Source organism: Euleptes europaea, chromosome 19, assembly GCF_029931775.1.
Source record: "Euleptes europaea isolate rEulEur1 chromosome 19, rEulEur1.hap1, whole genome shotgun sequence".
Taxonomy (NCBI): domain Eukaryota; kingdom Metazoa; phylum Chordata; class Lepidosauria; order Squamata; family Sphaerodactylidae; genus Euleptes; species Euleptes europaea.
Genome location: NC_079330.1, coordinates 22,089,059 through 22,115,657, shown reverse-complemented (window position 1 = coordinate 22,115,657; position 26,599 = coordinate 22,089,059). Strand labels below are relative to the sequence as shown.

Here is a 26,599-nt window from a genome sequence, read left to right as displayed (position 1 = left end):
ATGGAGATCTTTATAAAGACATGCCTGTGAGCCGTAGGTTAATTGTGAGTTCACTTTCCCTTTAAATACCTTGAATGCACTGGGTATATGTGCACCTCCTTTTGTAACGAAAAATCTTAAAATTGCTGTGGCAGACCTTTGGGCAGCCTCAGTTATGTGCATTGTCTGAGTCAACCAAGTGCCAGAAGACTGAAACACTACTCCTAGGTATTTGAATATTTTAACTTGTTCTATGTTATGGCCATCAATCTGCCATCTGTACTTGGAATTTTTTTTAGAAAAAATAACTATTTTAGTTTTTGAGAGATTGATTGTGAGATGTTCCTCCTTGCAGTAAGCTGAGAGTGCTCGTAGTGCCCTTTTCAACCCTACTTTAGAGATAGAGAGGATAGCAGTATCATCTGTGTATAGTAATGTAGAGATTTGTCTTTTTTGCCATATTAGGAGGGTGAAAATCGGGATCTGTTAATGACTGTACCATAGAGTTAATGTAGAAATTAAACAGGAGAGGTGTGAGAATGCAGCCTTGTTTTACACCTCTCTTTACTGGAATCTCATGCGTTAAATGACCTTGAAGATTGCACCTTACATTCAAGTTGTTGTTTTCATGTAGTGTGAGGATTAGTAAAAGTAACTTGCGATCAATTGTAGAGGCTTCAAGTTTCGCCCATAACCTATTGCTTGATATACTATCAAACGCCATCTTATAATCTACAAAAGCTGCATAAAGGGCTCCTAGAAGTATATTTCTCTATAAGATGGCGAAGAATCAGGCATTGGTCCAAAGTGGAACGGCCGCTTCTAAAGCCTGCTTGTTCCTCAGCTAAGATGTGTTCCTTGTCAAGCCAATCCCATAACTTCCAGCATAGGTGTCGGGCATATAGTTTACCTACCACAGTTAAAAGACTTATTGGACAGTAATTAGATGGATCTGTTTTTCCCCCTTTTTTATGTATCGGTATAATGATAGCCGTATTCCAATCATTAGGGATTTGTGCCGTTCGGTCTATGTAAGTAAAAAGGGAAGCAAGAAGTGGGGCCCACCATTCAATGTCTTCTTTAATCAATTCTGGAGGGATCATGTCCTTTCCTGGGGCTTTCCCTGGTTTTAACAGGCCTATGAGCTTTTTAACCTCTGCAGAAGTAACTGGGGGACAAAGAGGAGTGTTTCCTAAATCTGTAAGAAGAGAGGAGTTTTGGGCGGGCTCTGTACTGTAAAGTGCAAAGAAGTAGGTTTCCCAGGTTTTTGCCGCTATCTCACAACATAATCTTGGGGCTTCTGTCTGAAGTCCCCCTGAGACATCCAAAAAAGTGAGGAGTCTTTAAGCTTAGCTGCTTGAATAAGATGTGTCCAGGTCTTTTTTAATGCCTCTTTTTCTTTTTGATTTTTTATATTGTTGTTTTAAGGCAATTAGATCTGGAGGTGAGAAGCCAATGTTCTGAGATTTATAATATGCAAATTTTACTATTAAGAATTTTTTTGCTAGCCAGCATTCTTGGTCAAACCATGGTTGGAAGTGAGGTCTTATTCTTGTGGAGCCTGCAATCTGTTTAGGATTAGAAATTAAATCTGACCAACTGCTCAAAATTAGGCAGTAAGATTCCAATGTTGTTTCACAATGGGCAGCGCTGATCATTTTGTCCCAGAAGTGGGAGATCTCTTCCGAGCCCATAAATTCCTTAGCAATTTTGTCTATGTTATTTGACCATTTGCATCTCATATCTAGGAGCGGTGTTTGAATTTTGATCCATTTTCTTATTTAAACATGTTATAAAGTATGCATTCTTCAATGCTACATTAATTGGTAAATGATCACTTTCTTGATGGGTTCCAACTCTTAAATATTCTACATGGTTTATTAAATTGCGCGAGGCTAGAACGTAGTCAATCGTACTAACTCCCCGTCCTGACCAGAAGAATGTAAATTCTCCGGGGATATCGCCTTTGACTGAACCATTCAAAATAAACAGATCTAATCTTCTGGATAGTTGTGCTAGGAGGAACCCTTTCCAGTTAGATTTTATGTCCCTTGATTGTCTAATTAGTAAGGGGGGGTATAATCTCATCTGTAGGAGGTGGTGCCTTATAGCTCGAATATAACATTTTATCCGAGGGGCCAGCTCTAGCATTAAAATCACCAGCTACTAGGACAAAGGCATCTGGGTACTTCAAAATCAAATCAGCTATGTATATTTCTAAATTGCCCCATGTTTCCTGTAACCTAGATTTGTTCCTTAAAAAGGGCATATATACATTAATATTTAAAAGGCGAAATTTGCTAAAATGTATAATTATGGCCTGCACGTTTTGAGTCTCTACTTTTAGCACTTCCACTGTAACCTGTAATTTTGTAGAGATTAAAATAGCAAGTCCTCCCCTTGGTCTCCCCTTCCAGATTACAGATTTTTACAAAGAATGGGTTCACCCGACAAGAACATGCGCCTGCATCTATCTCTACCTTTCTAATTCTGAAGCACCAACACGGCTACATACACCCTTCAGCACTGGCAGTCTTTGGATAAGAGCAGGACAACTTGCCAAAAGAATTCAGACTTGATGGAGAAGAGAATTGAAACCTGTTTTAAAAAGTGATTCGGGGTTTCCAAAAGCTACAGAACAATTACTTTTTGGGGAGGAGAAAAAAAAGTTTTGAGCACGTACCATATTTTCTTTCAAATAACTCTTCAACTTGTTTTCTCAAGTCTGTAATTCGGGCATTCCACTTCTCTGAAAGGAAAAATAATGTTAGCCCAATATAAGATATATCAAGCTTCTAACAACGTGTCCTGATGTGGAATTCTTGGTTACTCATGATGTCTCATTGCTTATGCATAATCAATTAAAAAGGTAAACCTTTAAAAGGAAGTTAACATCCATGCACCTTCTGGAGATTAGTTACAAAAAAAGAATTTAACAGGCAAAGGATGCTAACATTTGTCCAAAATGGTTTTTCTTGGGAAGTTCAGTCAACAACTCACTAGCAACATGGTTCAGGTCCATTTGCAACCACTGCTGGCAAGTTACATTAATGCAGAGCATGAAAAGTTCTCTTGGAAAGTTACTTAAAAAGCCAGATTTACAAAGAGTGTGTGAAGCCGTTTTGGCAAAAGCCCTTAGCTCGGGGTGGGGGGGAGTGCAAGAGGTTCCATTTGGCCCTCCCTTGTTACTTCAGTCCTGGTGCTGGTGTACATTCGCACCATGTTTTTAATACCTCGTACCATCATAGCGCTTCATTGCGCATGTCTAAACCTTTCTTAATCCCCACGGCTACTCAATCCGTTCCCAAACCACAAACCATCCTATTGCTCATGCATTCAGCATTCATATATTCTGCTTGTTCATGCAGACATCCTACATGGCTCCACTGACAAACATTCAGGTTCCGGAAGACTGGGAGAAGAGATGGGTTGCGTTTTAAAGAACGTCTCCTCCCACTCTCTACCACTGAGCCATGGCCCCTCCCCTAAATGTAGCCCTTGCACAAAAAATTAGCAAGTGAAAGCTAGACTAGTACTTCTTACCCTGACAGGCTAACTTTCTGCGTGCAAGTATTTTTTGCTGTTGTATAAATATTCGACTGTAGGCTGATTTGCACCTGAACAAATCGTGGTGCAGCCCGGTGATGCCCTACGAAGCAGTTTCACTGGTTGTTGTTTTTTTAAGCATTTTTGGCTTGCTGTGCCTGGCAGTAAGCCGCTCAGAAGGCGGTGTGGCTGTGCCGTCCCCAGTACCAGCCCAACTACCACCCCACTCAGGATTGCACTGTTAGTCCACGAAAGGGAGACTACCCAACGACAGCAGGAAAGGTGAGAGTAGGAAGTAAATAGTGCACAGCTGAAGGGAGCAGCTAGAAGTTAAAATCAAGGGGTCAGGAAGTCAGGGGGACAGGGAGGGAAAATAGTAATGTGCATGACTGGGGTGCATGACTGTGGAGAAGAGGAAATGGGTGGGGGTCAGCAGAGTCCAAACAGAGGAAGGGAAGAAGGTCTGACAAGCCAGATGGAGCAAGAGGGCAATGGGATTTCCCCTCCTCTATGTCCCCCTCTTCTTTCTTCTAAGACTGCACTTGATGGTTGGGTGGCCAGAATATCAAAAAAGGAGTGAGGAGAGAGAAAGGGAGGGAGGAGAAAGTAGCCTGATTGAGCCTCTAAGACAGTATACTGTAATGGGAAGATCTGGGGTGGAGGGATTTCCCAGCTGCTTGCCCCACCCTTGCAATCTCTTGCAGACCCCCAGTTTGTACTAGCAGTAACAAATAGTAAGTGATAAAGAACAAAGCAAAAGCAGTTGATGCCCTAAGGGACTAAAAAGCAAAAGTTCAAATGCAGTCTTTGGATTCAACAGTTATTGCAGACATCTAAATTCTTGCTGGAAAATGCATTTTGTGCTGCATGCACATGGTTTTGTTTTTGGTTAAGCCATGATCTGCTGGCCTAAAAACCTGCCTAATAGTAAAAACAAAATGCTGCTGTCATTTGTGGTTCAGAGCCCTGAAGTCGAGCACATGCTCTTTAAACAGGTCCCAGGTTCAGTCCCCAGTGTCCCCAGTTCGTAGCTCTTGGGAAAGACTTCTGCACAAAATCTTAAGAGAGCGGGTCAGATACAACATGAAGCCGTTTCAAGTGTTCAAAGAGAGACTTACTCAGTCGCCTTTTATTCGCCCCTCTTAAGAGTAGTGTCCCCCTGTCACTGGAAATCTTGCATACCACACCTTAGCCAACTGTTCCATCCAAACGTGAACAAGGAACAGCTATAAAAAACTTACCAAAATTGAACTCTCTGGCTTTTCTCCTCCCAGCACTGGCAACATCAGGGGCTGGTTCCACGCTCTTGGTTTTCTTATGGGGCGGCAAGTAGTCGTCGTCGTCTTCAGAGAGAAAGAGACAAACACGCGCATCACGGCTGCTGCTAGACCACGCTGCAATGTGTTGTTAGATGTGATGGCTCTACCTCATGGTGAGTCCAATACACTTCACAGATATTCACTGCTGGGGGTGGTAATCCATTCACGAGTAAGGAACGCCACATGCATGAGGCCTGCCAGTTGGCCCCCTGGCATCCAACTTGCTCATGCAAGCTTCGTTCAAATTATGCTAATAGGCTTGAAGTAGAATATGCACAGTGTCCGTGCCCATCCACTTACAGCATGCTTTCAAGGAGACCCTCATTACTGAGCAAAGCATCCTCTCCTACCTTTAAGGGGCACCTAGCAACCCTACTGCAGAACTGTGGCACCAAATATATAAAAAGACACCATGTCAGGTAAGAGGTTTTTAGAAAAGTAAGGAATAGCATAGAAGGAAATTGGAGGATACAATCTTCTCTCAGTTTCACAGGTGATCTTGGTGAACTAAGCAGAAGATATTATGGGGCGGGGGAAGACAGAAAGCTGGCTTCTACTCCAACAAGTGCATGAACAGAAATTACAAGCAAACTGGGAAAAGGTTAAGATTTCAGCAGATAACTTTGGGGGGGGGGTGTTTGAAAGACAGGATAATTTTTTAACCTCTGGAAAATTTCTTCCAAAAGAATTGGAAAATCCGTTGCACACAGACAGTTAAGTTGCCCAGCTTAAGCAATTGACATGATAGAGTTTTGTTAGGGGATTTACAATTGTTTCAAACTTTTTATTCTGGCATCACATGCTCTTATACAATGTCTGCATGTAAGTAATTCAAGGATACAAATCAATTAAGAGATTACTTAGAGTGGAGGGTGGGATGGAAGAAAATGCCATGTCCCCAGTTCCCTGCCAACTCACCCCCATGAGACACAGGAATTTCCGTCACTTTTGTTTTCCATCGCTTCCCTTTACAAACCTCAAAACAACTTCATACGTTCCCTAAAAGCACCTTAGGGGCTCCACGCACAAACTACTAAAAGCGAAGCTGATAGAGCAGCTCTGGTTCTCAAGCACTGCCAGTCAACAAAGCAATACAAGAAAATCATCACAGGACTCACACTGTGGGTGTTAACCCACTGAAGAAAGAGAAGGAAGACACATTTTGCCATTGCTGAAGACAATCACGAGACACACAACGTCTGATTAAGCGGACACATTAAAGCCACCTATATTCTGGGGCCTCTATTTCCGACTTCTACATCACGCCTCTTCCTCTACTGATACTTTATCAGGTACACCAAAGCAGGCAGACAGATAGGCAAGGGGTCCTTCCTTCTCCATTCTCGCTAACCCGATTTACGAACTCTGCTGCTATGCATAGGACATGGTTCTTTAGCTCCGCATGCACCCCAAAGCTACCAGGAATTTCCCCTATAGGTAGGAACGCAGCTACTAGTTCCCTGTCAAGGCACAAAAGGAAAACCCACAATGTGGATGACAGGATCAGAAACAGAAGCATCACACCGTCTCTGCTTTATCAGCGACACCCAACTCAGGAACACATTATCGCACATGAGTAAACCCTGCTTCGGCATGAGGACTTCCCAAACTCCTGATTCAGTGTTCAGTCTGTAGGAGAGTAACTTGTAGCAAAGACCAGGAATCAAACACCTAGAAAGGAAACGAAATAAATGGGAGGATTCCATTCTAATACCTGAACCACTTGACCCTCATGTGCTCAATTTTCTTTGTACTAAGACACCAACACAGCTTTTAACACTCTTACCTTGGTACAGACAATACAAAATTTTGCCACCCAGAAGGGGAGTTTTATAAAATATTTATTTGCCGCAACAGGACATTCCCTTTAAGACTTCTGACCTCAAGGCATTTGACTTCACAATGGAGACTCTACTCAATCTGCTTCCCAAAATCCCTCGCTAATGCAATGACCACCAATCTCCATCTTGCCTTGACTTGCAAGGGTTCTACCAGACCCAAACAATTCCAAAAAACAACAGTTATTCCCCAAGGCAAAACAACCTTCTCAAGAACAGCTGCCTCTCAAGGGAACTTCTGTAACCTTTATCTTCACCCACTAAGGTCAAGTCACCTGTCATCTTTTAAAAGAGCAACTTCCCAAACCACATGCTTCTTTGTTTCGAAAAGAAGCAAAACGGGACAGAATGACCATATGGTTTCAACACCCCACTTCTACCCCACACTCTGAAGACCTACACCTGAAAGAGAGGTCTGAAGCAAACCAACAATTCAGCGCTAATTTTTTTTAAAAAAAAAAACGAATTGTGACATAAAATGTTGACTTGCAGTATGAGAAAGGTAATTTTTGAGAGACAGGGAATGGGGAGATGCACGCAACGCCACATGACAAAGATTCTTCTGAAACAAGTGAGCAAAAAAAAATGTTAGTTGAGAAAATGGCCAACCTTCAATGGTCACTTCCACTTCAGGATCCTCACTTGTTTCAGAAGTGGCATGTTGAGAAGAATCTGAAAAAGCAAAACAAAACAGAAACCAAGTCTGAACGGCGCAGGCAGACTAAGAGCGGATTTACCGCACAAATGGCGAAAACAAGTGTGTTGCGCACTATGAATAAAACAGACCCACAAAACACACCGGCCAGAGAATTTTATCGCTCAAGCCCTGTTGGGTGATGGTAATGAAGCTGGGGTTTTAAAGGGCCACACAACACCTGCAGCGGCTGTTGAAAGCTGCCTTCTTCTAGGCTCACAGGGATTTTTAACCAATGAAACTTTTCGCACTCTTCAGGAACATAAGCGATACAGAGTTTTATAAGATCGTTCTTGTCTTGTGTAAAGGATTTTATATACACACAATTGAAAAGGTTACAGTACAATGATATTCATGAAAACCTGGACATTGGAAGGCAAACAATAAAGCCTCTCACTGGAATGAGCGCCTTCCCCAGGAGGTAAAGGCAGGTCCTACAGTCCTTCTCATGCACCGGCCAAGCGTACATCTCTTTTGAAATTAACACCAACCATTTTTATGCTTTTTGCAAACCAGAAGCTAAGATTCATACCAAAGCAAATGGGAGTTTTTAGTAGATGTGGCAGACACTACTGACTATGCAGGGTGCTGGTCTTGGAATTTAAACTTTTTCTTCTCTTCCTTGTTCTCGTTTCCAAAGCCTGTGTCAAGTCACAAGAAATCAGTGAGACGACGACTCGTAAGAACTTGCAGTGGCTCAGACGGAGTAGAGATGAGTTCCGAGGGCATCGTCCAAAATTGTAGCTTAGTTCTGTCACCGCAAGACCACTGGCTGTACTAAATGGGTCAGATTGCTTTGCCAACTTTTAAATTCCCATTAGTGTGTGTGTGTGGGGGGAAACACACTAACACCTCTCCACGCTCAACACGGTAGACCTAGTCTTCATCGCGTATAAAGAAGGGAATTGCTCAGAAAAAGCTCTGGCCGATCCGGAAAGTAAGCTAGCCCTGGGGACAGCTGTCGGGATGTTGATCCAGTGCCTCTGTGACACTGTCAGAAAAACAGTGACTCCTCTGGCGGTGTACCTGCAAACCTTATCCTCTCTCAGATTTATTCTCCCATTAACCCAAGAGAATGATTGTCCTTTAGAGGGACGAGCAGTTAAGAAGAACTTAGCCACATCTTATTGGAGGGCCATTATTTCTTGCAGCGTGGTTTGCTGGTATCAGCAGTCCTTTAGATGTTCTTTGCGGTGGTGCAACTGAATACACAGCCTCCAGTTCTGGACAGAAACACACATATAGAAGACCACGCGGACACGCTCCCAGAGTTGTTGAGCATTCTATGTGAGAAAGCGTAAAGATGCAGCTTGGCTCATACTAAAGTGTATCAAGAGTAGGCCTGTAAACTTCCACAAGCCTGGTTGCTTGTGGCATGGAAGTGTTGCCTTTGGGTAGCAAGGCTGCTATAGTCTGTAACTGACCGGTTGGGAATAGGAATCCATTCCCCTCAAAAGTTTGCTGGCTTGAAATGTAAAACTTGCACTCATAGCTAGCGTTCATGACAGCATTCAGCAGAAGAGGTGCCCAAAGCCTGCTCTTTTTTAGGTGTAGGCACAAAATTTCCTTAATATTAATTCTCTACTCTCTGGAAGGAAGCCACCGCCCTCAGTCTGCAAGGCCTGAGCAAGGCTGATAATGATGGGACATTTGCAAGGACATTAATTCATAGGGTTGCCACAAGTCGGAAGGGCGGCGGGATTACCTAGGGTGGCACTAAGAGGCAAGGGGGCAGCATGAGGGCGCTAGAGGTGGGGCCCTTCAACTGTGCTGTTCACTAGTTTACAATAGATCAAGCTATGGCACCATGCTGGCAAAATTGGTGCAAACTATCAGAATTGTTTCCCAGACTTTGAAGAGCTGGTACCGTTGGATCAAGTTCATCAGTTTTGTTTAATAAATTTCAACTAAACAGTTTTAATTTGATTTTAAATAGATGTGCCATTAATTGTTACTGTTTTGAAATTTTATTGTCATTATCTTCTTTAGTGCGTCATGCAAACCCATTTTGAACAATGCTTTTTATAGGGTAGGGGGCAGGGGGTGCTGGGGCTGAGTTTGTGGAACCAAGGGGGCAGTGGCCCGAAAAGTTTGGGAACCACTGGTTTGGAACTATCTTCTCAATGGGTGCTGGCACGGTTCAGTTTTCAGTTCGCTCTTCAACATCACTGATGCTGGGAATTAAAATTGAGCACTTGTGCCTGGCTTTATTAGCACACATGTACCAACATTACAAGCCAAGAGAGGACTCGAAGACGAGAGATTTTTCTGAACTCCTGCTGGGAAATATTGCGATTACCAAGCCAACTCAATGAATTAAAGGTAATTTGCCCATCACTACCTCCAAGCAACCTGGCAGGGAAGCTTGTGAAAAAGGCATCTTTTCTCCCTTGGACTATCAAGTGTCACAAATGGCTATGAAGTTTTGCGGGATTCCCCCCCCCCAAAAAAAATTGTAAACATTTGGAGGATTCATAAAAGTTCAAACCTTACTGGCCTCCAATTAACAGTTTTACATCTATCAGCAAGATGCACCTATTATACTGAATGCTCATCTTGCAGCTGTGATGGTTGCTAGGCAAGTTCGATAGACTTGTCCACAGATTTCAATCCAAAATTAAGGTAGGTTTGAAGCCCAATGCAGTACTACCTCATGCACTAATACAGTTCTGGGCCCTCCACAACACAGTTCTTACAGAAGCTATTAATTTCAGATTTCCTGTTCAGTCTGTCAACAATGTATGTGAGAAAAATATGCAGCCTGCTCCCTTGCAACAGTCAAGTGGGTAAGAGATTGCAGTTATCAAATTTAGTGCAGCAAAGCATTTAGAAGCTCCTGAACCAAAACATAATCAAGCAGACCTACTCAGTTCTTTTAAAATAATGAACAGAAGCAGCATTACCAACATATCACTCTGGTTTGATCAGGCTGGCATGGTGACCAGACAACTTGCTTCTTGGCGTGGCCCTGGGTGCCTTGCGTGAGCTCCCTGCAAAGTTATTCAGGCTCCATTTCAAGATGTGCAGCAAGCTCAGTCGATGCAGGGTGAACTGGTAACTGAGCTGGTAAGTTAGGAACACAACTTGACCCAGATTTTTCCAGGGGGAAGCGTAAGGGCTACCTGATGACTACCTCATGCACATGTTGGCTGAATTCAAGCTTTGTACAAAAAGGCCCAGGGATCGTACCAATTCAAGGCTAGTTCCATGGCATGTGAACACCCTTCTGAGTGCTCTTGGAAGCCAGCCAGATGAGCATTTAGGGAGGAAAGACACAATTGAGATCCAGCCCCTTCTAGCAGGCCCTTCAGCACCAGCTAGGGGCAGCTGACTTTACAACATTCGCATCACATGGAGATTAACCATCTCCTTCCACACAAGCAGAATCACACGTTCAGAGACAAGCAGCAGCATTTCTCAGATCCTGGCCGGGCGATTACCTGACATTACAAATATTCTTACTAGGAACATGAGCTTGCACAGCTTATTTTTTCACCGACGTCTCACGTCCCACCGCATCACACTGGGCTTTTATTCACCAACGTACTTCCAAAGGTACATGCTGTCCTCATGCTTTCAAGCACAACGGACTGTGCAAGTGTATTGTGACACTGCTACCCACCCGGAGCCCCCAAGAAAGAGCGGGCTGTAAAGCACAAGCCACCCTCGCTCGTGAAGGAACTCAGTGGGAAGGGGAAATCCATGAATCCCAAACTCTCCTAGGAAACAGGGCGGAGGGGTCGACCATCTTGCAAACGATTCTCAATAATTGTCCACAATAACCATGCAGGATCACAATTTGGGGGAGGAAAAAAAAATACAACCATGTGGAATATGGAAAAAAAAGAATGCAGGACACAGACACAACGTACACATTTGCATTAAGTGCTTTCTTTTTAATGTGTGGCGTTTTTTTAAGAAATCCTTTCCAGCGTTTATTTTTCAAATAAAATAGTTACACATCTCTAACCTTCTACTGGCAATTCCACATCTGTTCCTTCACTGCAATCGGAACCCTGGTTGCTCCCTTTAGACAAATATAAACAATACCGTCATAAAAATACGGAGGACGCCAGTTAACGCTCGAAATTTCAGAATTAGCATCTCTAGTAAGTGGGGCAGGTAGAGAAGAAGTGTAACGACGCGGCAGCACCTACGCCGTATTGCGTCATACAAGTTAAGCAGGGTTCTTTTCAAAATGAGAACTAGCCAAAAACTGGGAACGCAGCCAATCCACTGATCTCTGCTCCCATGCGAACTTTCTTGTAAACAGAATGGTGCAGAACAGCACAGTTCTTGGTGGGATTGTACGTGTTGTGAAAAGCAGATGCCTTCAAGCCATCTGCATAACTCAGAAAAAGTCTTGCCTCGGATGTGTACCCAATTTGGATGGCACCATGTTCAAAAAACAGATTGAGAAAAAAATATGAAGCTAGATCAAAATTCTTCCAAGCTCTGCCATAAAGCCTTTGATACGTCTTTTCATAATATTGAACCATTCTCTGTCATGACTCAGCGATACAAACAATTTTGGAGGGGAGAGATGGAACGGAACATAATGAACCTGTCAAAAAAAGTATCACTTACCGCCTAATTTCATTAAACAATTTAATTAAGATATTTTTTGCCTTTCTGTGTTTTTTTCTACAAAGGAATAATTTAATAGAGTGTGACTGCCAAATAGAGAACGGGGGAAGCTGGCATCCTTACGCTGATGGTCCTCTGAATGAATCTCAAGTTTAGACCTGGGGGCAGGGGAAAAGGCTCATCCATCTCTTCAACAAAAGTCAGGCCGCAGCTCTGAAACCAAACTTGGAAGAACGGTACTGCCGGCAGGCAGAACGTGGCCACTGAGGCACCAATGCAGTTGTAAGAAAGAGCACTGTGAAGATGAACAAGTGAATGGCTATACCTGTGTAAGACTTTGCCATGGCGATTTTCTCATCAATCGCCGAAGTTTCTGAAGGACCTGCTTTGGTAAACAAAGACAGCCATAAAAAAAAATCACTTTCCAAGATCTGTTCAGTTTCCATTATGACAGCATGCGCAGCTGAATCATGACAGTAACTTGAGGGAGAAAAGTAGTTTTACGGAGTAACGGTACAGAGGTGGCTTCCATATAGGCCAACCTCGCACAACAGCACGATTTCTGAGGCAATGGCTCTGCACTACCCATAGTTGAGAACTTGAACTGAGCCTCCAAACGTTCCATCAGCTCATCGTGGTTCCAGGGCTGTTTGCCTGTTCTCATTTGCCATCTGCTCAGCACTCATGTCCCTAGAAGCAGCAGCCTCAACTATGGCCTGTCCATTTAGACATCATGCCAAGCCACGGTTAGCACAAATCACGGTTTATAAACCCAACTCAAACTACAGTTTCTGATTCTGGTTTGATGATTCAGACACTACACAGAACTAAATTAAAGGTTAGCTTCTTTAACCATGGTTTAATGTCATGTCTGAAGTATGTTTCAATTTTCCCTTTCTGGCCAAGCCCCACACATTATTCTTTGACACCTAGGATGGAAGCCCATCTCACACCCATCAATACACTATTCTTTATTTTCTCTTACCAGTGTCCCATTCATTGACATTTCGACCAGTAAACAGTGCAGCAGGAAAGGTACTGATCTGCAGTGTGTATCCACCTAACACCCCAAGGAGTGAGATCATACAACCTCATTCAGGAAATGCAATCCTAAACACAACTAGCCTCCTCTTCTTAGAGTAAGACCACTTTGTGAACAGTATCTTCGAAAAAACCTTAGTGGCAATCCTTACTGAAAAAGGAAACCAACACCCTGACAAACACATGCCAGTGACATAATGCCAACATCCCAGCACCGAAGCCTTGGTGAGAAGACCTCTTCCTGTTGCGCTGTTGGGTCATTTCAATTCCGATCTAACTACCTGCTATGATTCATCAGGCACTTGTCTGCCAGGCTCATTTATTTCAAAATAATGTAGTTCTACTTCACAGAGACGCCACCTTGCTCCCTTTTATTTTCCATCTCAGGGTTTAGTGGGATTATGCAAACCAAGACGCAGGCATCAGCCCTGAAATGCAGAAGTGGGTGCTGCAGGAAATCACTTATAAATACAAGGGACCTATGATGACAGAAACACCCTGAAATTCTTCGTTCATGGAGGTTCCCCTTTATGCAAACCTTTTTCAATGCAAAAATCAATGCTTGTGTCAGAAGGAAAAAAACACACTCATGCAAGCCCTACCCATCTTTTTCAACAGAGCTCTTTTCCTCCATAAATCCGGAAGAGAAAGTTCAACCAAAAAAGACGCAATACTCAGCACCATCCTAGGGCTGAAGCGACAGTACTCCAGTACTCTCCAGCTAGAAAAAGAACAACGCAGCTTTATCACCAAGATGTGGTACGAGGAAGGAGAGCACGGCAAGAGCTTTGTAAGCTCAGTTAGCCCTTGATTGTATAAGCGAAGCCACACAAGGAAAACCTGAGCCGCCACACGTCTTGCCTAGTCTTTCTTCTGTGCCATAACATGGCTTCCTGCACAAAAGTGCAAGTGCATTCTGATACCCACACTGCTGTGTTAGCTTCTGAATGCCAGCACAAGGCGACGGGTCATAACCTTGGACTGATGCCCGGCATTAGTTTATTCCATCCTCAACACATCTCCTGGCAAAGCAAGTCTCACAATTGGGCGATCAACATTTTTTTAAAAAGTAGTAGTAGTAGCATAATAGTGGAGTAGCTAAAGGAACTTAAGTAATGGGTGGGGGTGAGAGACTCGACTATATTCTGCCACTGTTCAAGTCCAGGACTAACATGCTGATTTCCAAATGCACTGCCGCTACGCAAGCCACACCTGCACAAATGAACCTCAAAGTTACCAGCTTTTCAGTCATGACAGTTTCCAGGAAGACAAATGTAAATACCGGCGGGGGCACTCCAAAACACCACTTGCTAGAGATTGGTTTAAACATGCGCAAGCTTCACCTCGAGGATACACTTGAGATAATATTGTGAAAAAGAAATGCAATTAAGAGAAAATTCGTCGTGGTTATTCTAGCAGCAGCAGCAGCGATGTAGGTGAGCTTTTCTTTTCTTTTTAAGGAAAGGGATTTGAGCCTTTGGCATGCCTATTCGGTGCATGGGCCCATTTCATTGCTTGTTACAACAGTCACTCAGTGCACAGAAACAGCAAGGCGGCAAGAGAGATAAAGCGCTCCTAGCAAACAATCACATGCAAATGGGAGAAACTAGGAAACCTACCCCCCCACACACACACCGTTTGTGGCCCCAGAAAAACAGGGTTGGTTTGTTTACTCTGTGTGACAGGGAGCTGCGAGACCAGGTTATACATACACACATCTACACAAAGGCATACAAAGTTGCCTAACTATGCCTAATTTGCAGAAAACGTCTGTCAGAAAGAGGGACAAGAAAGAGGGGACGACAGAGAACGGAGGAACGAAGCGCAGAAGCAGCAGACAAAGAGTGGGAGCCATGCACAGGGGTCCTCTGACTGAAGGAAAATCCTATACAAAATCTTTTCAATTCAGACTGGAATGTAAATTTGCAGTCTCTTCCGACAGCTTTTATTTTACTCGTAATGTCCACGGTATATTTTAACATCTGAGTTTTCAGCCACTAAGGTTTAAAAAGCTTTACACTCAGTATTACCTGGAATGTTAAACTGATAATAGTCTGGATCTTCCGATTCTTCCTTTACTGTTACCATTTCGAGTCCTGAAGAAGCAACAAGAGTTACTCATTTTGCACAGGCAGCTTTTGGATTTCAGGTTTCGTTCGCGTCAAATGGACTCTCAGCAGGTTCAGACATTACATTAGCCAGTGTGCAGTAACACTGAGGCAGCAGCAAAAAGAAAAAACTCACACTCGTGTTTTCTCTCTTGCACTATACCAAATTATCCCCAAATGGCAACAGGCTGAAGGCATACCTTTAACACCCTCAGTCTGTGCCCCTCTGCCCCCATTAGTAGGCATCTAACTGCACTGCCGCATGGGCAGCGGATAACCACCAGAGGCACGGATAAAGTGAGGTCAAGGAAAGAAACAAAGGTATTTCTTGTAGATTTTTACCACTTTAAACGGCAATGCCTTAATTTGTGAAAAATTAGTCCACAGAGTTAAATGAGCTTTTTTTTTAAATGATACAAGCAGGGAAGTAGAAAAAGGAGGAGGAGGAGGAGGAGGAAGAGAAGGAGAAGAGTTGGCTTTTATATGCCGACTTTCTCTACCACTTAAGGGAGACTCAAACCGGCTTACAACTGCCTTCCTTTCCCCTCCCCACAACAGACACCCTGTGAGGTAGGTGGGGCTTAGAGAGCTCTAAGAAAGCTGTGACTAGCCCAAGGTCACCCAGCTGGCTTTGTGTGTAGGAGTGGGGACACCAACCCTGTGCACCAGATTAGCCTCCGCCGCTCACATGGAGGAGTGGGGAATCAAACCCGGTTCTCCAGAACAGAGTCCACTGTTCCAAACCACAGCTCTTAACTACTACACCACGCTGGCTCTTAGGTAGGTAGGCAGGGCACAGCATACTCACCTACCCGAAACCAGAGCAAATCCTTATGAAAAGGGAGCCAAAGAGCAGCCACCCATTTTTATAGTCTGTTGGAAGTGGTCCAGACTGGAGAGAGCTCCTTTTCTCATATGGGCCACAACCATTTCCCAGATCTACTATCTACACACACACACACACACACACACAAATAAATACACACAAATTTCCCAGATCTACTATCTATACACACACACAAATCAGAATATTTGAGAGAGATTGGTTCCTGTTTCGTCAATGTTTGTATGTCTGGGGAGGAGGAGGGAGAGAAGAGAGATGTACGGAGCAAGGTAGTTATGTCCTGGTTCAATATTCAAAAAGCAAACATACTACATTTTAAGATACGTGTACGTTAATTACTACCCTGCATGCTCAAGAAAAAGATTAAGAAAGGGAAAAAGCTGTAATACGCACCAGAATCTTCACTGGGTTCAGTTTTCACATGGATAGGAGGACAACTAAAAGGGAGAAGTACCAGAAAGAGCATTTAACATACACAGTGGATACCACAATATAATACAGTCATATAAACCAGTCTTCTACCAAATGGATATTGTTTGTCCACTTATCATTCTGCCATCATCCACTCTGACATACATGAGCCTTCCAAGGCCTCAGGAGGAAATCGTAACCAGGCCTAACAGCCGAGATCCTTTTAACGGAAAGTGCCAGGGATTGGTCCTTCCAAATGCGGAGCAGGTGCTAAGCTTCCATTCCTCCCCATGGGACTGGAAGCAACCGAACTGGATCAAAGGCTGCAGTGTATATACCTATGTTGGTACCACAGCTCAACAAAACAGGGAGAGGTACTTTGAAAAATCACAGCATTATGCTTATCTTAGGATTTCAGATCCGCTAGGCACAGGGCACTGTTTTCAAGCTGTTGCCAATGGCGACTGAGGTTCTTGATCACCATTAAAGGCTCCACAGCCAAGCAGGATAGGTAGGTGGTACACATTTCTCATCTTATAATGGGGAGGGGGGGAGAACCTATCTTTATTCATTCATACAGGTTGAGTATCCCTTATCTGGACTGCTTGGGACCAGAAGTGGTCCGTACTTTGGATCTTTCCATATACTGGAATATTTTGGAATTTTTGCATATATATAATGAGACGTCTTGGCATATATATATAATGAGACGTCTTATACACATAGCCTGAATTTAATTTCAAACAATATTTTAAATAATTTGTGTACACTGAACCACCAGAAAGCAAAGCTGTAAATATCTCACTAGAATACTTGCATCAGCTGTTAAAACAAGAGCAACAAACAAACAAACAACATCAGGCTTTCAGTCTCCATTTACGATACAGTCTCCACTGTATTTTATTATTTTAGGTGAAAGGAAACATTGAAAGCAGGCAGCGCAGACCTGCCTGCATGCCGGCTCAAAGGGTCCAGTTTTTGGATCCATTTAGCTATGGGGTGTCCGGGCAAGAGATACTCTACCTGTATTTTGTACCAATGGCAGAAAAGCAGTACTGGTGCTACAGTGTTTAAAATAAAGTAAATGAGCATGAAAAGCTACAGTACCTTCCACTCGGCGACACTATTGTGTGGGAGGCGTCTCCCATGCGAGGTCCTGAAAGGGAGAGGACAGAATCCAGCTTCCACAATGTATCAAGGCAATATACACTGCTAGAATATGATCAAGGTGACTGATGCTTAAGACTGCTGGTAAACTTCATTTTCTGTCTTTCGATTTTCACTGGATTACTGAGTGCTTACTTCGTTGTAAGCCGTCTCAAGTGTTTTATATGGACGGGCAGGGTGTACATCTTTTAAATTAATAAATAACCAGTTTCTTCCAGTTGAAAATAATGGGAATTTGCACATCGTGGACTGGTTCAAGAGATCCTCTCTCAGAGCTGTAAGGGGCTGCACAGAACTCTGCGTCATGGAGCTTTTCACACCATTGACTAGTTAAAGATCCAGAGCAAAATGAGCTCCTGTATGCAAATGAGCATTTAGGCATAACTTGATTATAACTTTCGGCATATCTTCAAAGCAGCCACTAAATCACAAAACTAACAGCCTTATCTTTACCAGACAGCAGATAGATTAAATGATTGTCATAAGAACATACAGAAAAGTGTGAAATCAATGATAAGAGAAAATCTTATAGAAGAATATAAATCACAATAAAAACTGGGTGTTTCTGTCTTTGCCTTTCCACATGGGCAGACTCTCTCTGTTCGATTGGACTATCTAAAATCTGCCAAATAATTTGTTGAGGGGTAAAGCATTCGATCTGGCCAAGAAGAAAAGTCTTCGAAAGGTTGGAATGCTAATTTAGTTTTCATCTTGAATCCGGTTAACTTGTCCTTTTCAGAGCCAATCCATAATATACATTTGCCTGTACAATCTCCAATGTTTTGCAAGCACCATCTACACAATTAACAAGACAGTTTCAATTACAGCCCTACAGTTAATCAGAGAAGCGTTTTTTTCCTTTGCAAAAGGTTCATTTTCCAGCCATTATAAAAATAGAACTGAAAATTCTTCAATGTGAATGAAGTACCACCACACATGCATAAACAGCTCTAATATTTAAACAGAATTGCGTTGTAAATCCTGTGTGTGTGTGTGGTGTAAAGTACTGCTTTGCAAAAGCAGGCAGAGAAATTTGCGTTAATGCAAGATACATATCTACTAAAAATAGTCAAAATAAGTTCTTGCTAGACAGCAATACTTGTGAGCATGCTCGAAAAAGTACCCTGGCCCTACTATACAGTGAACAGTTTGAAAAAAAGCCTGAACGTTTGTGCCAAGGGTTTATTTTGCAACTACACATTTTTAATGAATAATGGTGCATTGAGAGCAAGTACAAGAAAAGACGTTAAGTATTATCTCGTTTTTGTTACAGTGCAGACAAGTGTTTACTCACCCAGATGTTTCTTTGGCTCAAGGAAAGGCCTATGTTTAAAGCAAAGAATTCTATTACTTGGAAATGCAGCAACCCAAGAGGTCATACTAACTAGGCACATATAGTACATGTGAGAATTCAAAGAATCCCGTATACGTTCAATAATCATTACAACAATCCTGTTTCTTTCTAGCTAGATTAAACGCTAACCCTTCTATGGTTATGCAAGGCAAAATTTTGAATTTACCATACTTGGAAAGGACTTGTCTGAGCTCTTCTGGCTCCATCGACTCATTAGCTCATGTGCTCTTGGAATGCCATTTCTATGAGGACCTTAGAGCACAACATCTCTCTCCTCTTTTAATACATAAAGCCAGTGCCTCTTTGTCTGATATAATGCCTTTTTTATTAAGTGACAGGGATCCCAAGGTGGCAGTAGCAAAATTTATCTCAGTCCTTATATCCCTCAAACATTAGATTTAAAACTATGCTGCTCAAGATCAATGGATCAAGGAGCTTCTAAGGGATAAAGGAAAGGACAACAATCCTGTACACTACGGCTGTTGTATCTCCATTTTCAGGTGAAGGGCTGGGGGCCAGTGAGTTTGTGGCACTGCCAAGATCTGACTTACAGTCAGTCTTGGTCACTACAGCACACCGCATGCCAAGTTTTCTCAAACAATAATTACAAATTAATTTGCACGAGGAGATCTTAAAACAGAGAAATCTTTAGGCCAGGGTTTCTTAATCAGTTTCCACTCGCGACCCCTTTTCACCCAAGAAATTTTTACGCGACCCCGGGTATATAGGTATATAAAACAGGTATACAAATCAAACATTTACTGATAGTAAATCATAAAGAAACTTATTTTAAAACAATTATTTTACTGTTGCCAAATTTTTCACGACCCCCCCCCCACATTCAGTTATGTGACCCCATATGGGGTCTCAACCCCACAGTTTAAGAAGCTTTGCTCTAGGCAATGCTATTTAAGTGAACAGACTGAGCACAGAAAATGGGGAGGGGGGGAATCACCTTTTGATGACAAATGAGATCCCAGATTTATTTTCCAGAATCCATTTCAGCGTTGCAGCGTCATAGCCGGCAGGATGCTTAAAGGCAAGTCCTTCTGGGAGGCCATGCATCATGACAGCGGATGGGTCCCGTTGAATCTTATCATACGGCACAGGAACTACTGTTGATTTTCCTAGAGCTTTACCTGAAGCAGGAGGAAAACAAAATCCCATAAAATGGTGATTTTGTATTAACAATCTGGCTTTAGTGAGAACTACATGTGTATTGGCTATTGAACAGTCAAGTGATTTTTGTGCATTATCAAACAAAAAGACACTTGTGCAAGGAAACTAGCTAAATATTAAGTGTTAAATATTGCCAGACAACAAAAATGTGGTGGCCCAGAAGCAAATTATTTTCCCATAGCCTTATTCTCAGGGTTTTTTTTCTAAGAGAATAACTGAAAGTTCTATGAAGCACAGAAAAGAAACCCTTCTTATCAAGTATCCTTTTTAGGCATTATTGCGAATTTTTAAGACAATGTTTACCCACTCAAAATGTATAGTACAGAGATTTTTATATAAAACTATTAACATAAAATATTAAAAATGATCATTCTTGTATATACGGGCAAACATGCAGAGAATATTGTCAAGGACGTTTATTTAAATGTCATTTTGTCCAAAATTAATTTGCTATGTGTATTGAAGAGTTTAGTCTTTTTAATGGTATGTTTAACTCAATGAACACATTTGCTACTATTCCTACGATGACTATATCAGACTGTTTCTGCCCAAATAACACACACTTTCATTTACTACAAAATTTATGTTCTCTTTTTCCCACATCTATTTCTTCCTACCTCCCAGATGTCAAAAACTAAGCTATGTGCTAAGGCAGCATGGGATGCTGCAATTTGTAGTGTTCTCACTCTTTAGTATTGAGTATATTTGCAATTCTGTTTATAAACAACTAAGGCAATTATCCACCCCGTTAGCAGAGCAGGCTGTAAGTTTACTTTACGTTAGGAAACAAAAAATTTCCCCAAGCTTCTTTTCAGATCCTGCATATTTCCACTTTCTCTAAGACTCAGAAAGCTACAGAACCACCTGCAAAGTGTTTCCGCAGTCAAGGTGCTTCTACCCTTGTGTTTATTTTTATCCTAATTCTCAGATGAAGTCTGGCTTCCAAAGCAGTTCGCAGGGATCAAAAACACAAAAGACGATTATAATTAAGTACAGTAAACGCTTTGTTATCTGCCACTTGATTATCCAGAACGCTCAGTTAACCAGCATCACCCAGAAGGCAAGCTCTTCCCCGAGTCATCATACTGCTGCATCTTTGGGCGTGCGCACACCACTTCCATTTCTCTGTAGCTATCGCTGGGCGTCTAATAATCAGTGCTTTTCCCTCCCCCCACTTTCCCTTTTCTTCTTCCCCCTCCTTGATCGTTCTCCTGGTGACTGGTATTATAGGGGCACCGCCTAGAATTTTAATGTTGGTAACGATTTTATATGTCAAACCTATATGTTGTACAGGGTATTATTTTAATTGCATATTTATTTATTGGTTGTTAGCAGCCCTGAGCCTGACTTCAGTTGGGAAAGGGTGGGGTAAAAGTCAAATGAATAAATAAACAAACAAAAGAGGCATAAAGAAGAAGAGACGTTGGTTTTCATACCCTGCTGTTCTCTACTGAAAGGAGTCTCAAAGCAGCTTACAATCACAATCTCTTCCTCTCCCCACAACAGGCACCTTGTGAGGTAAGTGGGGCTGAGAGTTCAGGGAGAACTGGGACTGACCCAAGGTCACCCAGCAGGCTTCATGTGGAGGAATGGGGAATGAAACCCAGTTCTCTAGATTAGAGTCTGCCGCTCATGCAGAGGAGCGGGGAATCAAACCCAGTTCTCCAAATTAAGAGTCCGCTGCTCTTAACCACTACACCATGCTGGCTTGTCACTATTTAGTTAATTAATTAACTTCATTTGTGACCCGCCTTTCTCAGTGAGATACAAAGTGGATTTACATGGAGGCACCATTCCCAATGGAGTGAGGTCTGGTCACTACAGAGTCCTCTGCGTAGGGGGCAGGGCAGAGCAATAAACTTAAGCATTTGGCACATCTGATTAACCAGCAAAACCCCCATTGCCTATGACTGCAAGTAGAAGAAGAGTTGGTTTTTATATGCCAACTTTCTCTACCACTTAAGGCAGAATCAAACCAGCTCACATTCACCTTCCCTTCCCCTCCCCACAACAGACACCCTGTGATGTAGGTGGGGCTGAGAGTGTGACTGGCCCAAGGTAACCCAGCTGGCTTTGTGTGTAGGAGTGGGGAAACAAATCCAGTTCACCAGATTAGCCTCCGCCGCTCATGTGGAGGAGTGGGGATTCAAACCCTGTTCTCCAGATCAGAGTCCACCGCTTCAAACCACCACTCTTAACCACTATACCATGCAGTTTAAAATCATTTTCTGTACAACGTGTTGGAAAGAGGTGAGGGGGTGCCACCACTGAGCTGGATTAGACACTGTGGAGGTGTGCCTGGTTGCATCCAGCCTTCCTTCTGACAGCCTCCTTGAAGGATGCTGGAAGCTACAGGGATGAAAGATGTCCTCAGCTGAAGTGGACCATGCCTGGCTACTTTTCTGCCTTCGCTTTGATGATCCTATGGATGATTGTTGCAAGCTGGAAGTGACGGAGGCTGTCACTTCCTCAAATGGAAGCCATTCAGGTCAACCAGGAAAGCCAGAATTAGAGGGGTAGCACAATGCTACTGTAAACTGCCACATCATCCCAGACAGTTTTCTCCCTCTCTTCCTCAAATGGAAAATAATCCATAAACCACCTTCATCCCTCCAAATTGCAGCTGGCATGTTTCCAGGCTAAGCGCCAGCCTCAACAGTCTAAAAAAAAAAAATGTACGTACCATAACAAATGCAGAAGTAGTCCTCCACAGATTTCTTGAGGGCTTCCATTTCCACAATATCTACCGTCATCCTGTTGTCAAGTGAGGCCGATTTTAGTTTCTGCAGTTCTGCAGCCTTTGCCTCTTCGTTAACACCTACAAAGCAGAACACAGAATATAATGTCACAGCCCAACTCTTTCCATGCGAGTAACTTTTCCCCCTGCTTATTTATTAAGGCATTTCTATACCACTTCTCCCCAAAGGGATGCAAAACAGCTTTCAGCAATTTCCAAACCAATCGATTTAAACAATATAATTTCAACAACCAAGATAAAATACAGAGAGCAAAGGCATTCTGAGCAGGCCCTCATTTGCTGGGCTGGATATCACAGGCCTCAGGCTGTGAATCATGAGCTCTTCGGCTCCTGTCCTAGGGCTCCTGCCTCTGGACACACCCAGAATTAATTACCTGCAGGAAAGTAATAAGCTGCCCTATCCCAGCCATTCCCAAACTCAGCTGCAGGATACAAGAAAATTCAAAGTACATTAACCATTCTTCTATTCACCAAAGCCATTGCCATGAAAACCCCAAAAGGGGTCGCCATAAGTCGGCTGTGACTTAAAGGCCCTTTACACACACACACACACAATAACACTCCACTGGTTGTTCAGATGGCACTGGGCAATCACAGTGGGAAAGCATGGAGCATCCATTCAGAGCTGAGAAACAAGAGGTATGGGATTCCCAAAGTGAAAGAAGACAGGAGTGTGTATTTATTTAAATTTCTATCCCGGCCTTTCCCTACCAAGGTCATGCTCAGGGTGGCTAACATCAAGAAATATACATTTATGACATTTATGTTAAGTAGATATTAAAACATACTTTAAAACAGTAACAATTAATATCTCATCTTAATGAATGGTGCCAGAATAGAAGTCCCGTCATTGTGTGGATGAATGGCAGGGGGCAGAGGAAACAACAAGGGGTACAAATCCTTGGCAGGGCCAGCAGGAGACACCAACTGATGTACAACCGTCGCTGTCCTCAACTGTAGGCCTGGCAGAACATCTTCACCTTACAGGGCCTGTGGAACTGAGCCAAGTTCCACAGGGCTCGGGTCTCACTCGACAGAGAGTTCCACCAGGCCGGGGCCAGGGCCAAAAAGGCCCTGGCCAAGAACAGCCAGACATATTTCGGGCCTGGGATCACCAGCAGGTTGGTTCCAGTCGAGCGTAGCACTCTTTGGGGGGGTATACTGGGAGAGGCAGTATCACAGATACAATGGCATGTACTTACAAGCGCACAAACATTTAACAAAGACATACAGAATCTAATCTCAGTGGATTTGATTTTGTGGTATCTGCTAGAATCAGTATACTCAAGACAAAAGGAGAGCCAGTGTAATGTGGTGGTTAGAGTGTCAAACTATGATCTGGGAGACCTGTGTTCAAATCCTTACTCTGAGTTGGATCCATCCAGCTTTTCTGCTGGTAGCACAGGGAGGACCTGCCAAAAAAGGTTATGGAGCGGATTGTGGGACCTGAATGGACAAAAGCCGTGTGGGACAGGGGTTGTAGTAAGGAGGGGGAAAGAGCCTTGGCTACTTACCGTGAAGGCTTCTTCTGCTCAGAGGGACAAAGGGCATCTTCAAGATGGGTGTTTCCTTTTCCTCTTAGCTCGGGAGGCAGGAATTAATATTTAAATTTTTCCTTGGCTTCTGAGGGTAAACGCCCCCTACAGCCAGTTTAAAACTTTCCAAGCCATATAAGATTAGTGAGAAAAAATTGTTAACAAACAGCATATATGTCATTGAACTGTATTTTGAAAACCTCCTGGACTTTGTAAGTAGGAAAGGTTAGAAAAAAGAACTATTCTTTCAGTGAACTGTAATCGTAAACAACTGACGAACTAGATACAACATGCGATGGACGTCTGGGAGGGCAAGATGCCCTTTGTCCCTCTGAGCAGAAGAAGCCTTCACGGTAAGTAGCCAAGGCTCTTTCTCGGCTCAGAGGAACAAAGGGCATCTTCAAGATGGGACATACAAGAGCTGTCCCTGCCCTGGGAGGGTTAGACGTCCTTCAAAATGCTTTGCAGTACTCGTCTGCCGAATGCGGCGTCTGCGGACGAGTAAAGGTTTAATTTGTAGTGTCTTACGAAGGTAGACACAGATGACCATGTGGCTGCCTTACAAATTTCTTCTAAGGGAGCCTGTCTATCGAAGGCTGTCGAGGTGGCCATGCTTCTAACCGAATGGGCAGTTATGCCTCCTGGTACTGGTAGTTTGCTTTCCTTGTAAGCTGTCTTTATGCATGTGGAGATGGTACGGCTGATTGATGCTTTCGACATAGGTTTTCCCTGCTTTGGTTGGGAAATATTAACAAATAATGAGTCAGATGTTCTGATACTTTCAGTTCTGGATATGTATACATGGAGTGCTCTACGCAGATCTAGTGAGTGCCATGTCCTTTCTATAGGCGTTTTTGGATTGGGATTATGTCTTGTTCTCTATGGAACTTTGTGTTGCATTTAGGTATGAAGGAATGATCGTGTCTGAGGACCACTTTGTCCTTGTGGAATATGATGAGACCTGGGCGAGTTGATAGTGCCCCTATCTCTGATATCCTACGTGCTGAAGTTATAGCCGTTAGAAAGAGAACCTTCATTCTCACCCATTTTAAACCGTCCTTTGTAAGAGGTTCGAATGGTGGCTTCGTGAGAGCTGTTAGTACTGTATGTAAGCTCCAGGTGGGAAACCTGTGCTTAACAGGTGGAGCTGTAAGAGTCAAACCCCTAAGGAAGGATTTTATGTGGGGGTGTCTGGTTACTCTATAGCCCGCCACTCGAGGGACTATGGTGGCTATGGAAGCTAACTGTCTTTTTAGCGTTGAAGTAGCCAAGCCGAGTCTGTGACCTTCTTGAAGAAAGGTCAGTATACCCAGTGTGTGAGGTTTGAGTGGATTGATGTTTTTGCGCCTGCACCACCTAGTGAAGGCTTTCCAGGTTGAATTATAGATTCTCTGTGTGGAAGGTCTGCGTGCGGCCTGGATAGTGTTGACTATGTCTTCAGTATACCCTAATTTATGTAGTCTCCTGCGTTCAATACCCATACGGTCATTTTGTACCATCCTGGGTCGGGATGGCAAACTGGGCCCTGAATCAGTAGATCTGGTCTGTCTGGAAGTCTCCAGAGGTTGTTGTTTGACATTTGTATCAATGTAGGGAACCATGGTCGTCTGGGCCAATACGGGGCTATGAACAATACGTGTGCCTTCAGCATTCTTATCCTCCTCAGCACTCTTGGGATGAGTGGTAGAGGTGGGAAGGCGTATAACATTCCCTTGGGCCAGTTCTGTTAGTGCGTCCGTTTGTTCCGCCCCCGCTTGTGTGTACCTGGAATAGTAACGTGGTATCTGGTGGTTTAAGCTGTTGGCAAATAGATCCACTATTGGTGTTCCAAATTTCTGTGTAATTAATTGGAATATGTCTGGATGTAGCGACCATTCCGCTTCGTTGATTGTCTCCCTGCTGAGCCAATCTGCCTGCACATTGGTGGATCCCTGAATGTGTTCTGCTGTGATTGACGCTAGATTGGCCTCCGCCCACTGCAAAATCGGCATTACTTCCTTGTGAAGTATTGAAGATCTGGATCCCCCCTGCTTGTTTAAATGTGCCTTCGCGGCCACATTGTCTGTCCTGATTAATATGTCTTTCCCTTGAACTTGTTGTCCGAAGCTCTGGAGGGCTTTGTATACCGCTCTGATTTCGAGAGCGTTTATGTGTAACTTTTGTTCTTGGGGGGTCCAGGTGCCCTGGGCTATGTGTTCTTGGAATGTCGCCCCCCAGCCTGTCGTGCAAGCGTCTGTGT

General features: G+C 43.3%; 1 protein-coding gene across 1 annotated transcript in view; it reads right to left on the bottom strand.

Annotated features, from left to right (window-relative positions):
• GTF2I (general transcription factor IIi) overlaps window positions 1-26,599 on the bottom strand; it is a 67,352-nt gene that overhangs the window by 27,764 nt on the left and 12,989 nt on the right. Inside the window, exons 4-14 of the mRNA XM_056865583.1 lie at window positions 22,751-22,885; window positions 19,844-20,027; window positions 18,829-18,857; window positions 17,475-17,523; window positions 16,350-16,393; window positions 15,035-15,100; window positions 12,289-12,348; window positions 11,347-11,403; window positions 7,292-7,354; window positions 4,767-4,868; window positions 2,663-2,728 (exon numbers count right to left, since the gene is read on the bottom strand). Coding sequence (XP_056721561.1) covers window positions 2,663-2,728; window positions 4,767-4,868; window positions 7,292-7,354; window positions 11,347-11,403; window positions 12,289-12,348; window positions 15,035-15,100; window positions 16,350-16,393; window positions 17,475-17,523; window positions 18,829-18,857; window positions 19,844-20,027; window positions 22,751-22,885 — 855 coding nt within the window. The remainder of the gene's footprint in view (window positions 1-2,662; window positions 2,729-4,766; window positions 4,869-7,291; window positions 7,355-11,346; window positions 11,404-12,288; window positions 12,349-15,034; window positions 15,101-16,349; window positions 16,394-17,474; window positions 17,524-18,828; window positions 18,858-19,843; window positions 20,028-22,750; window positions 22,886-26,599) is intronic.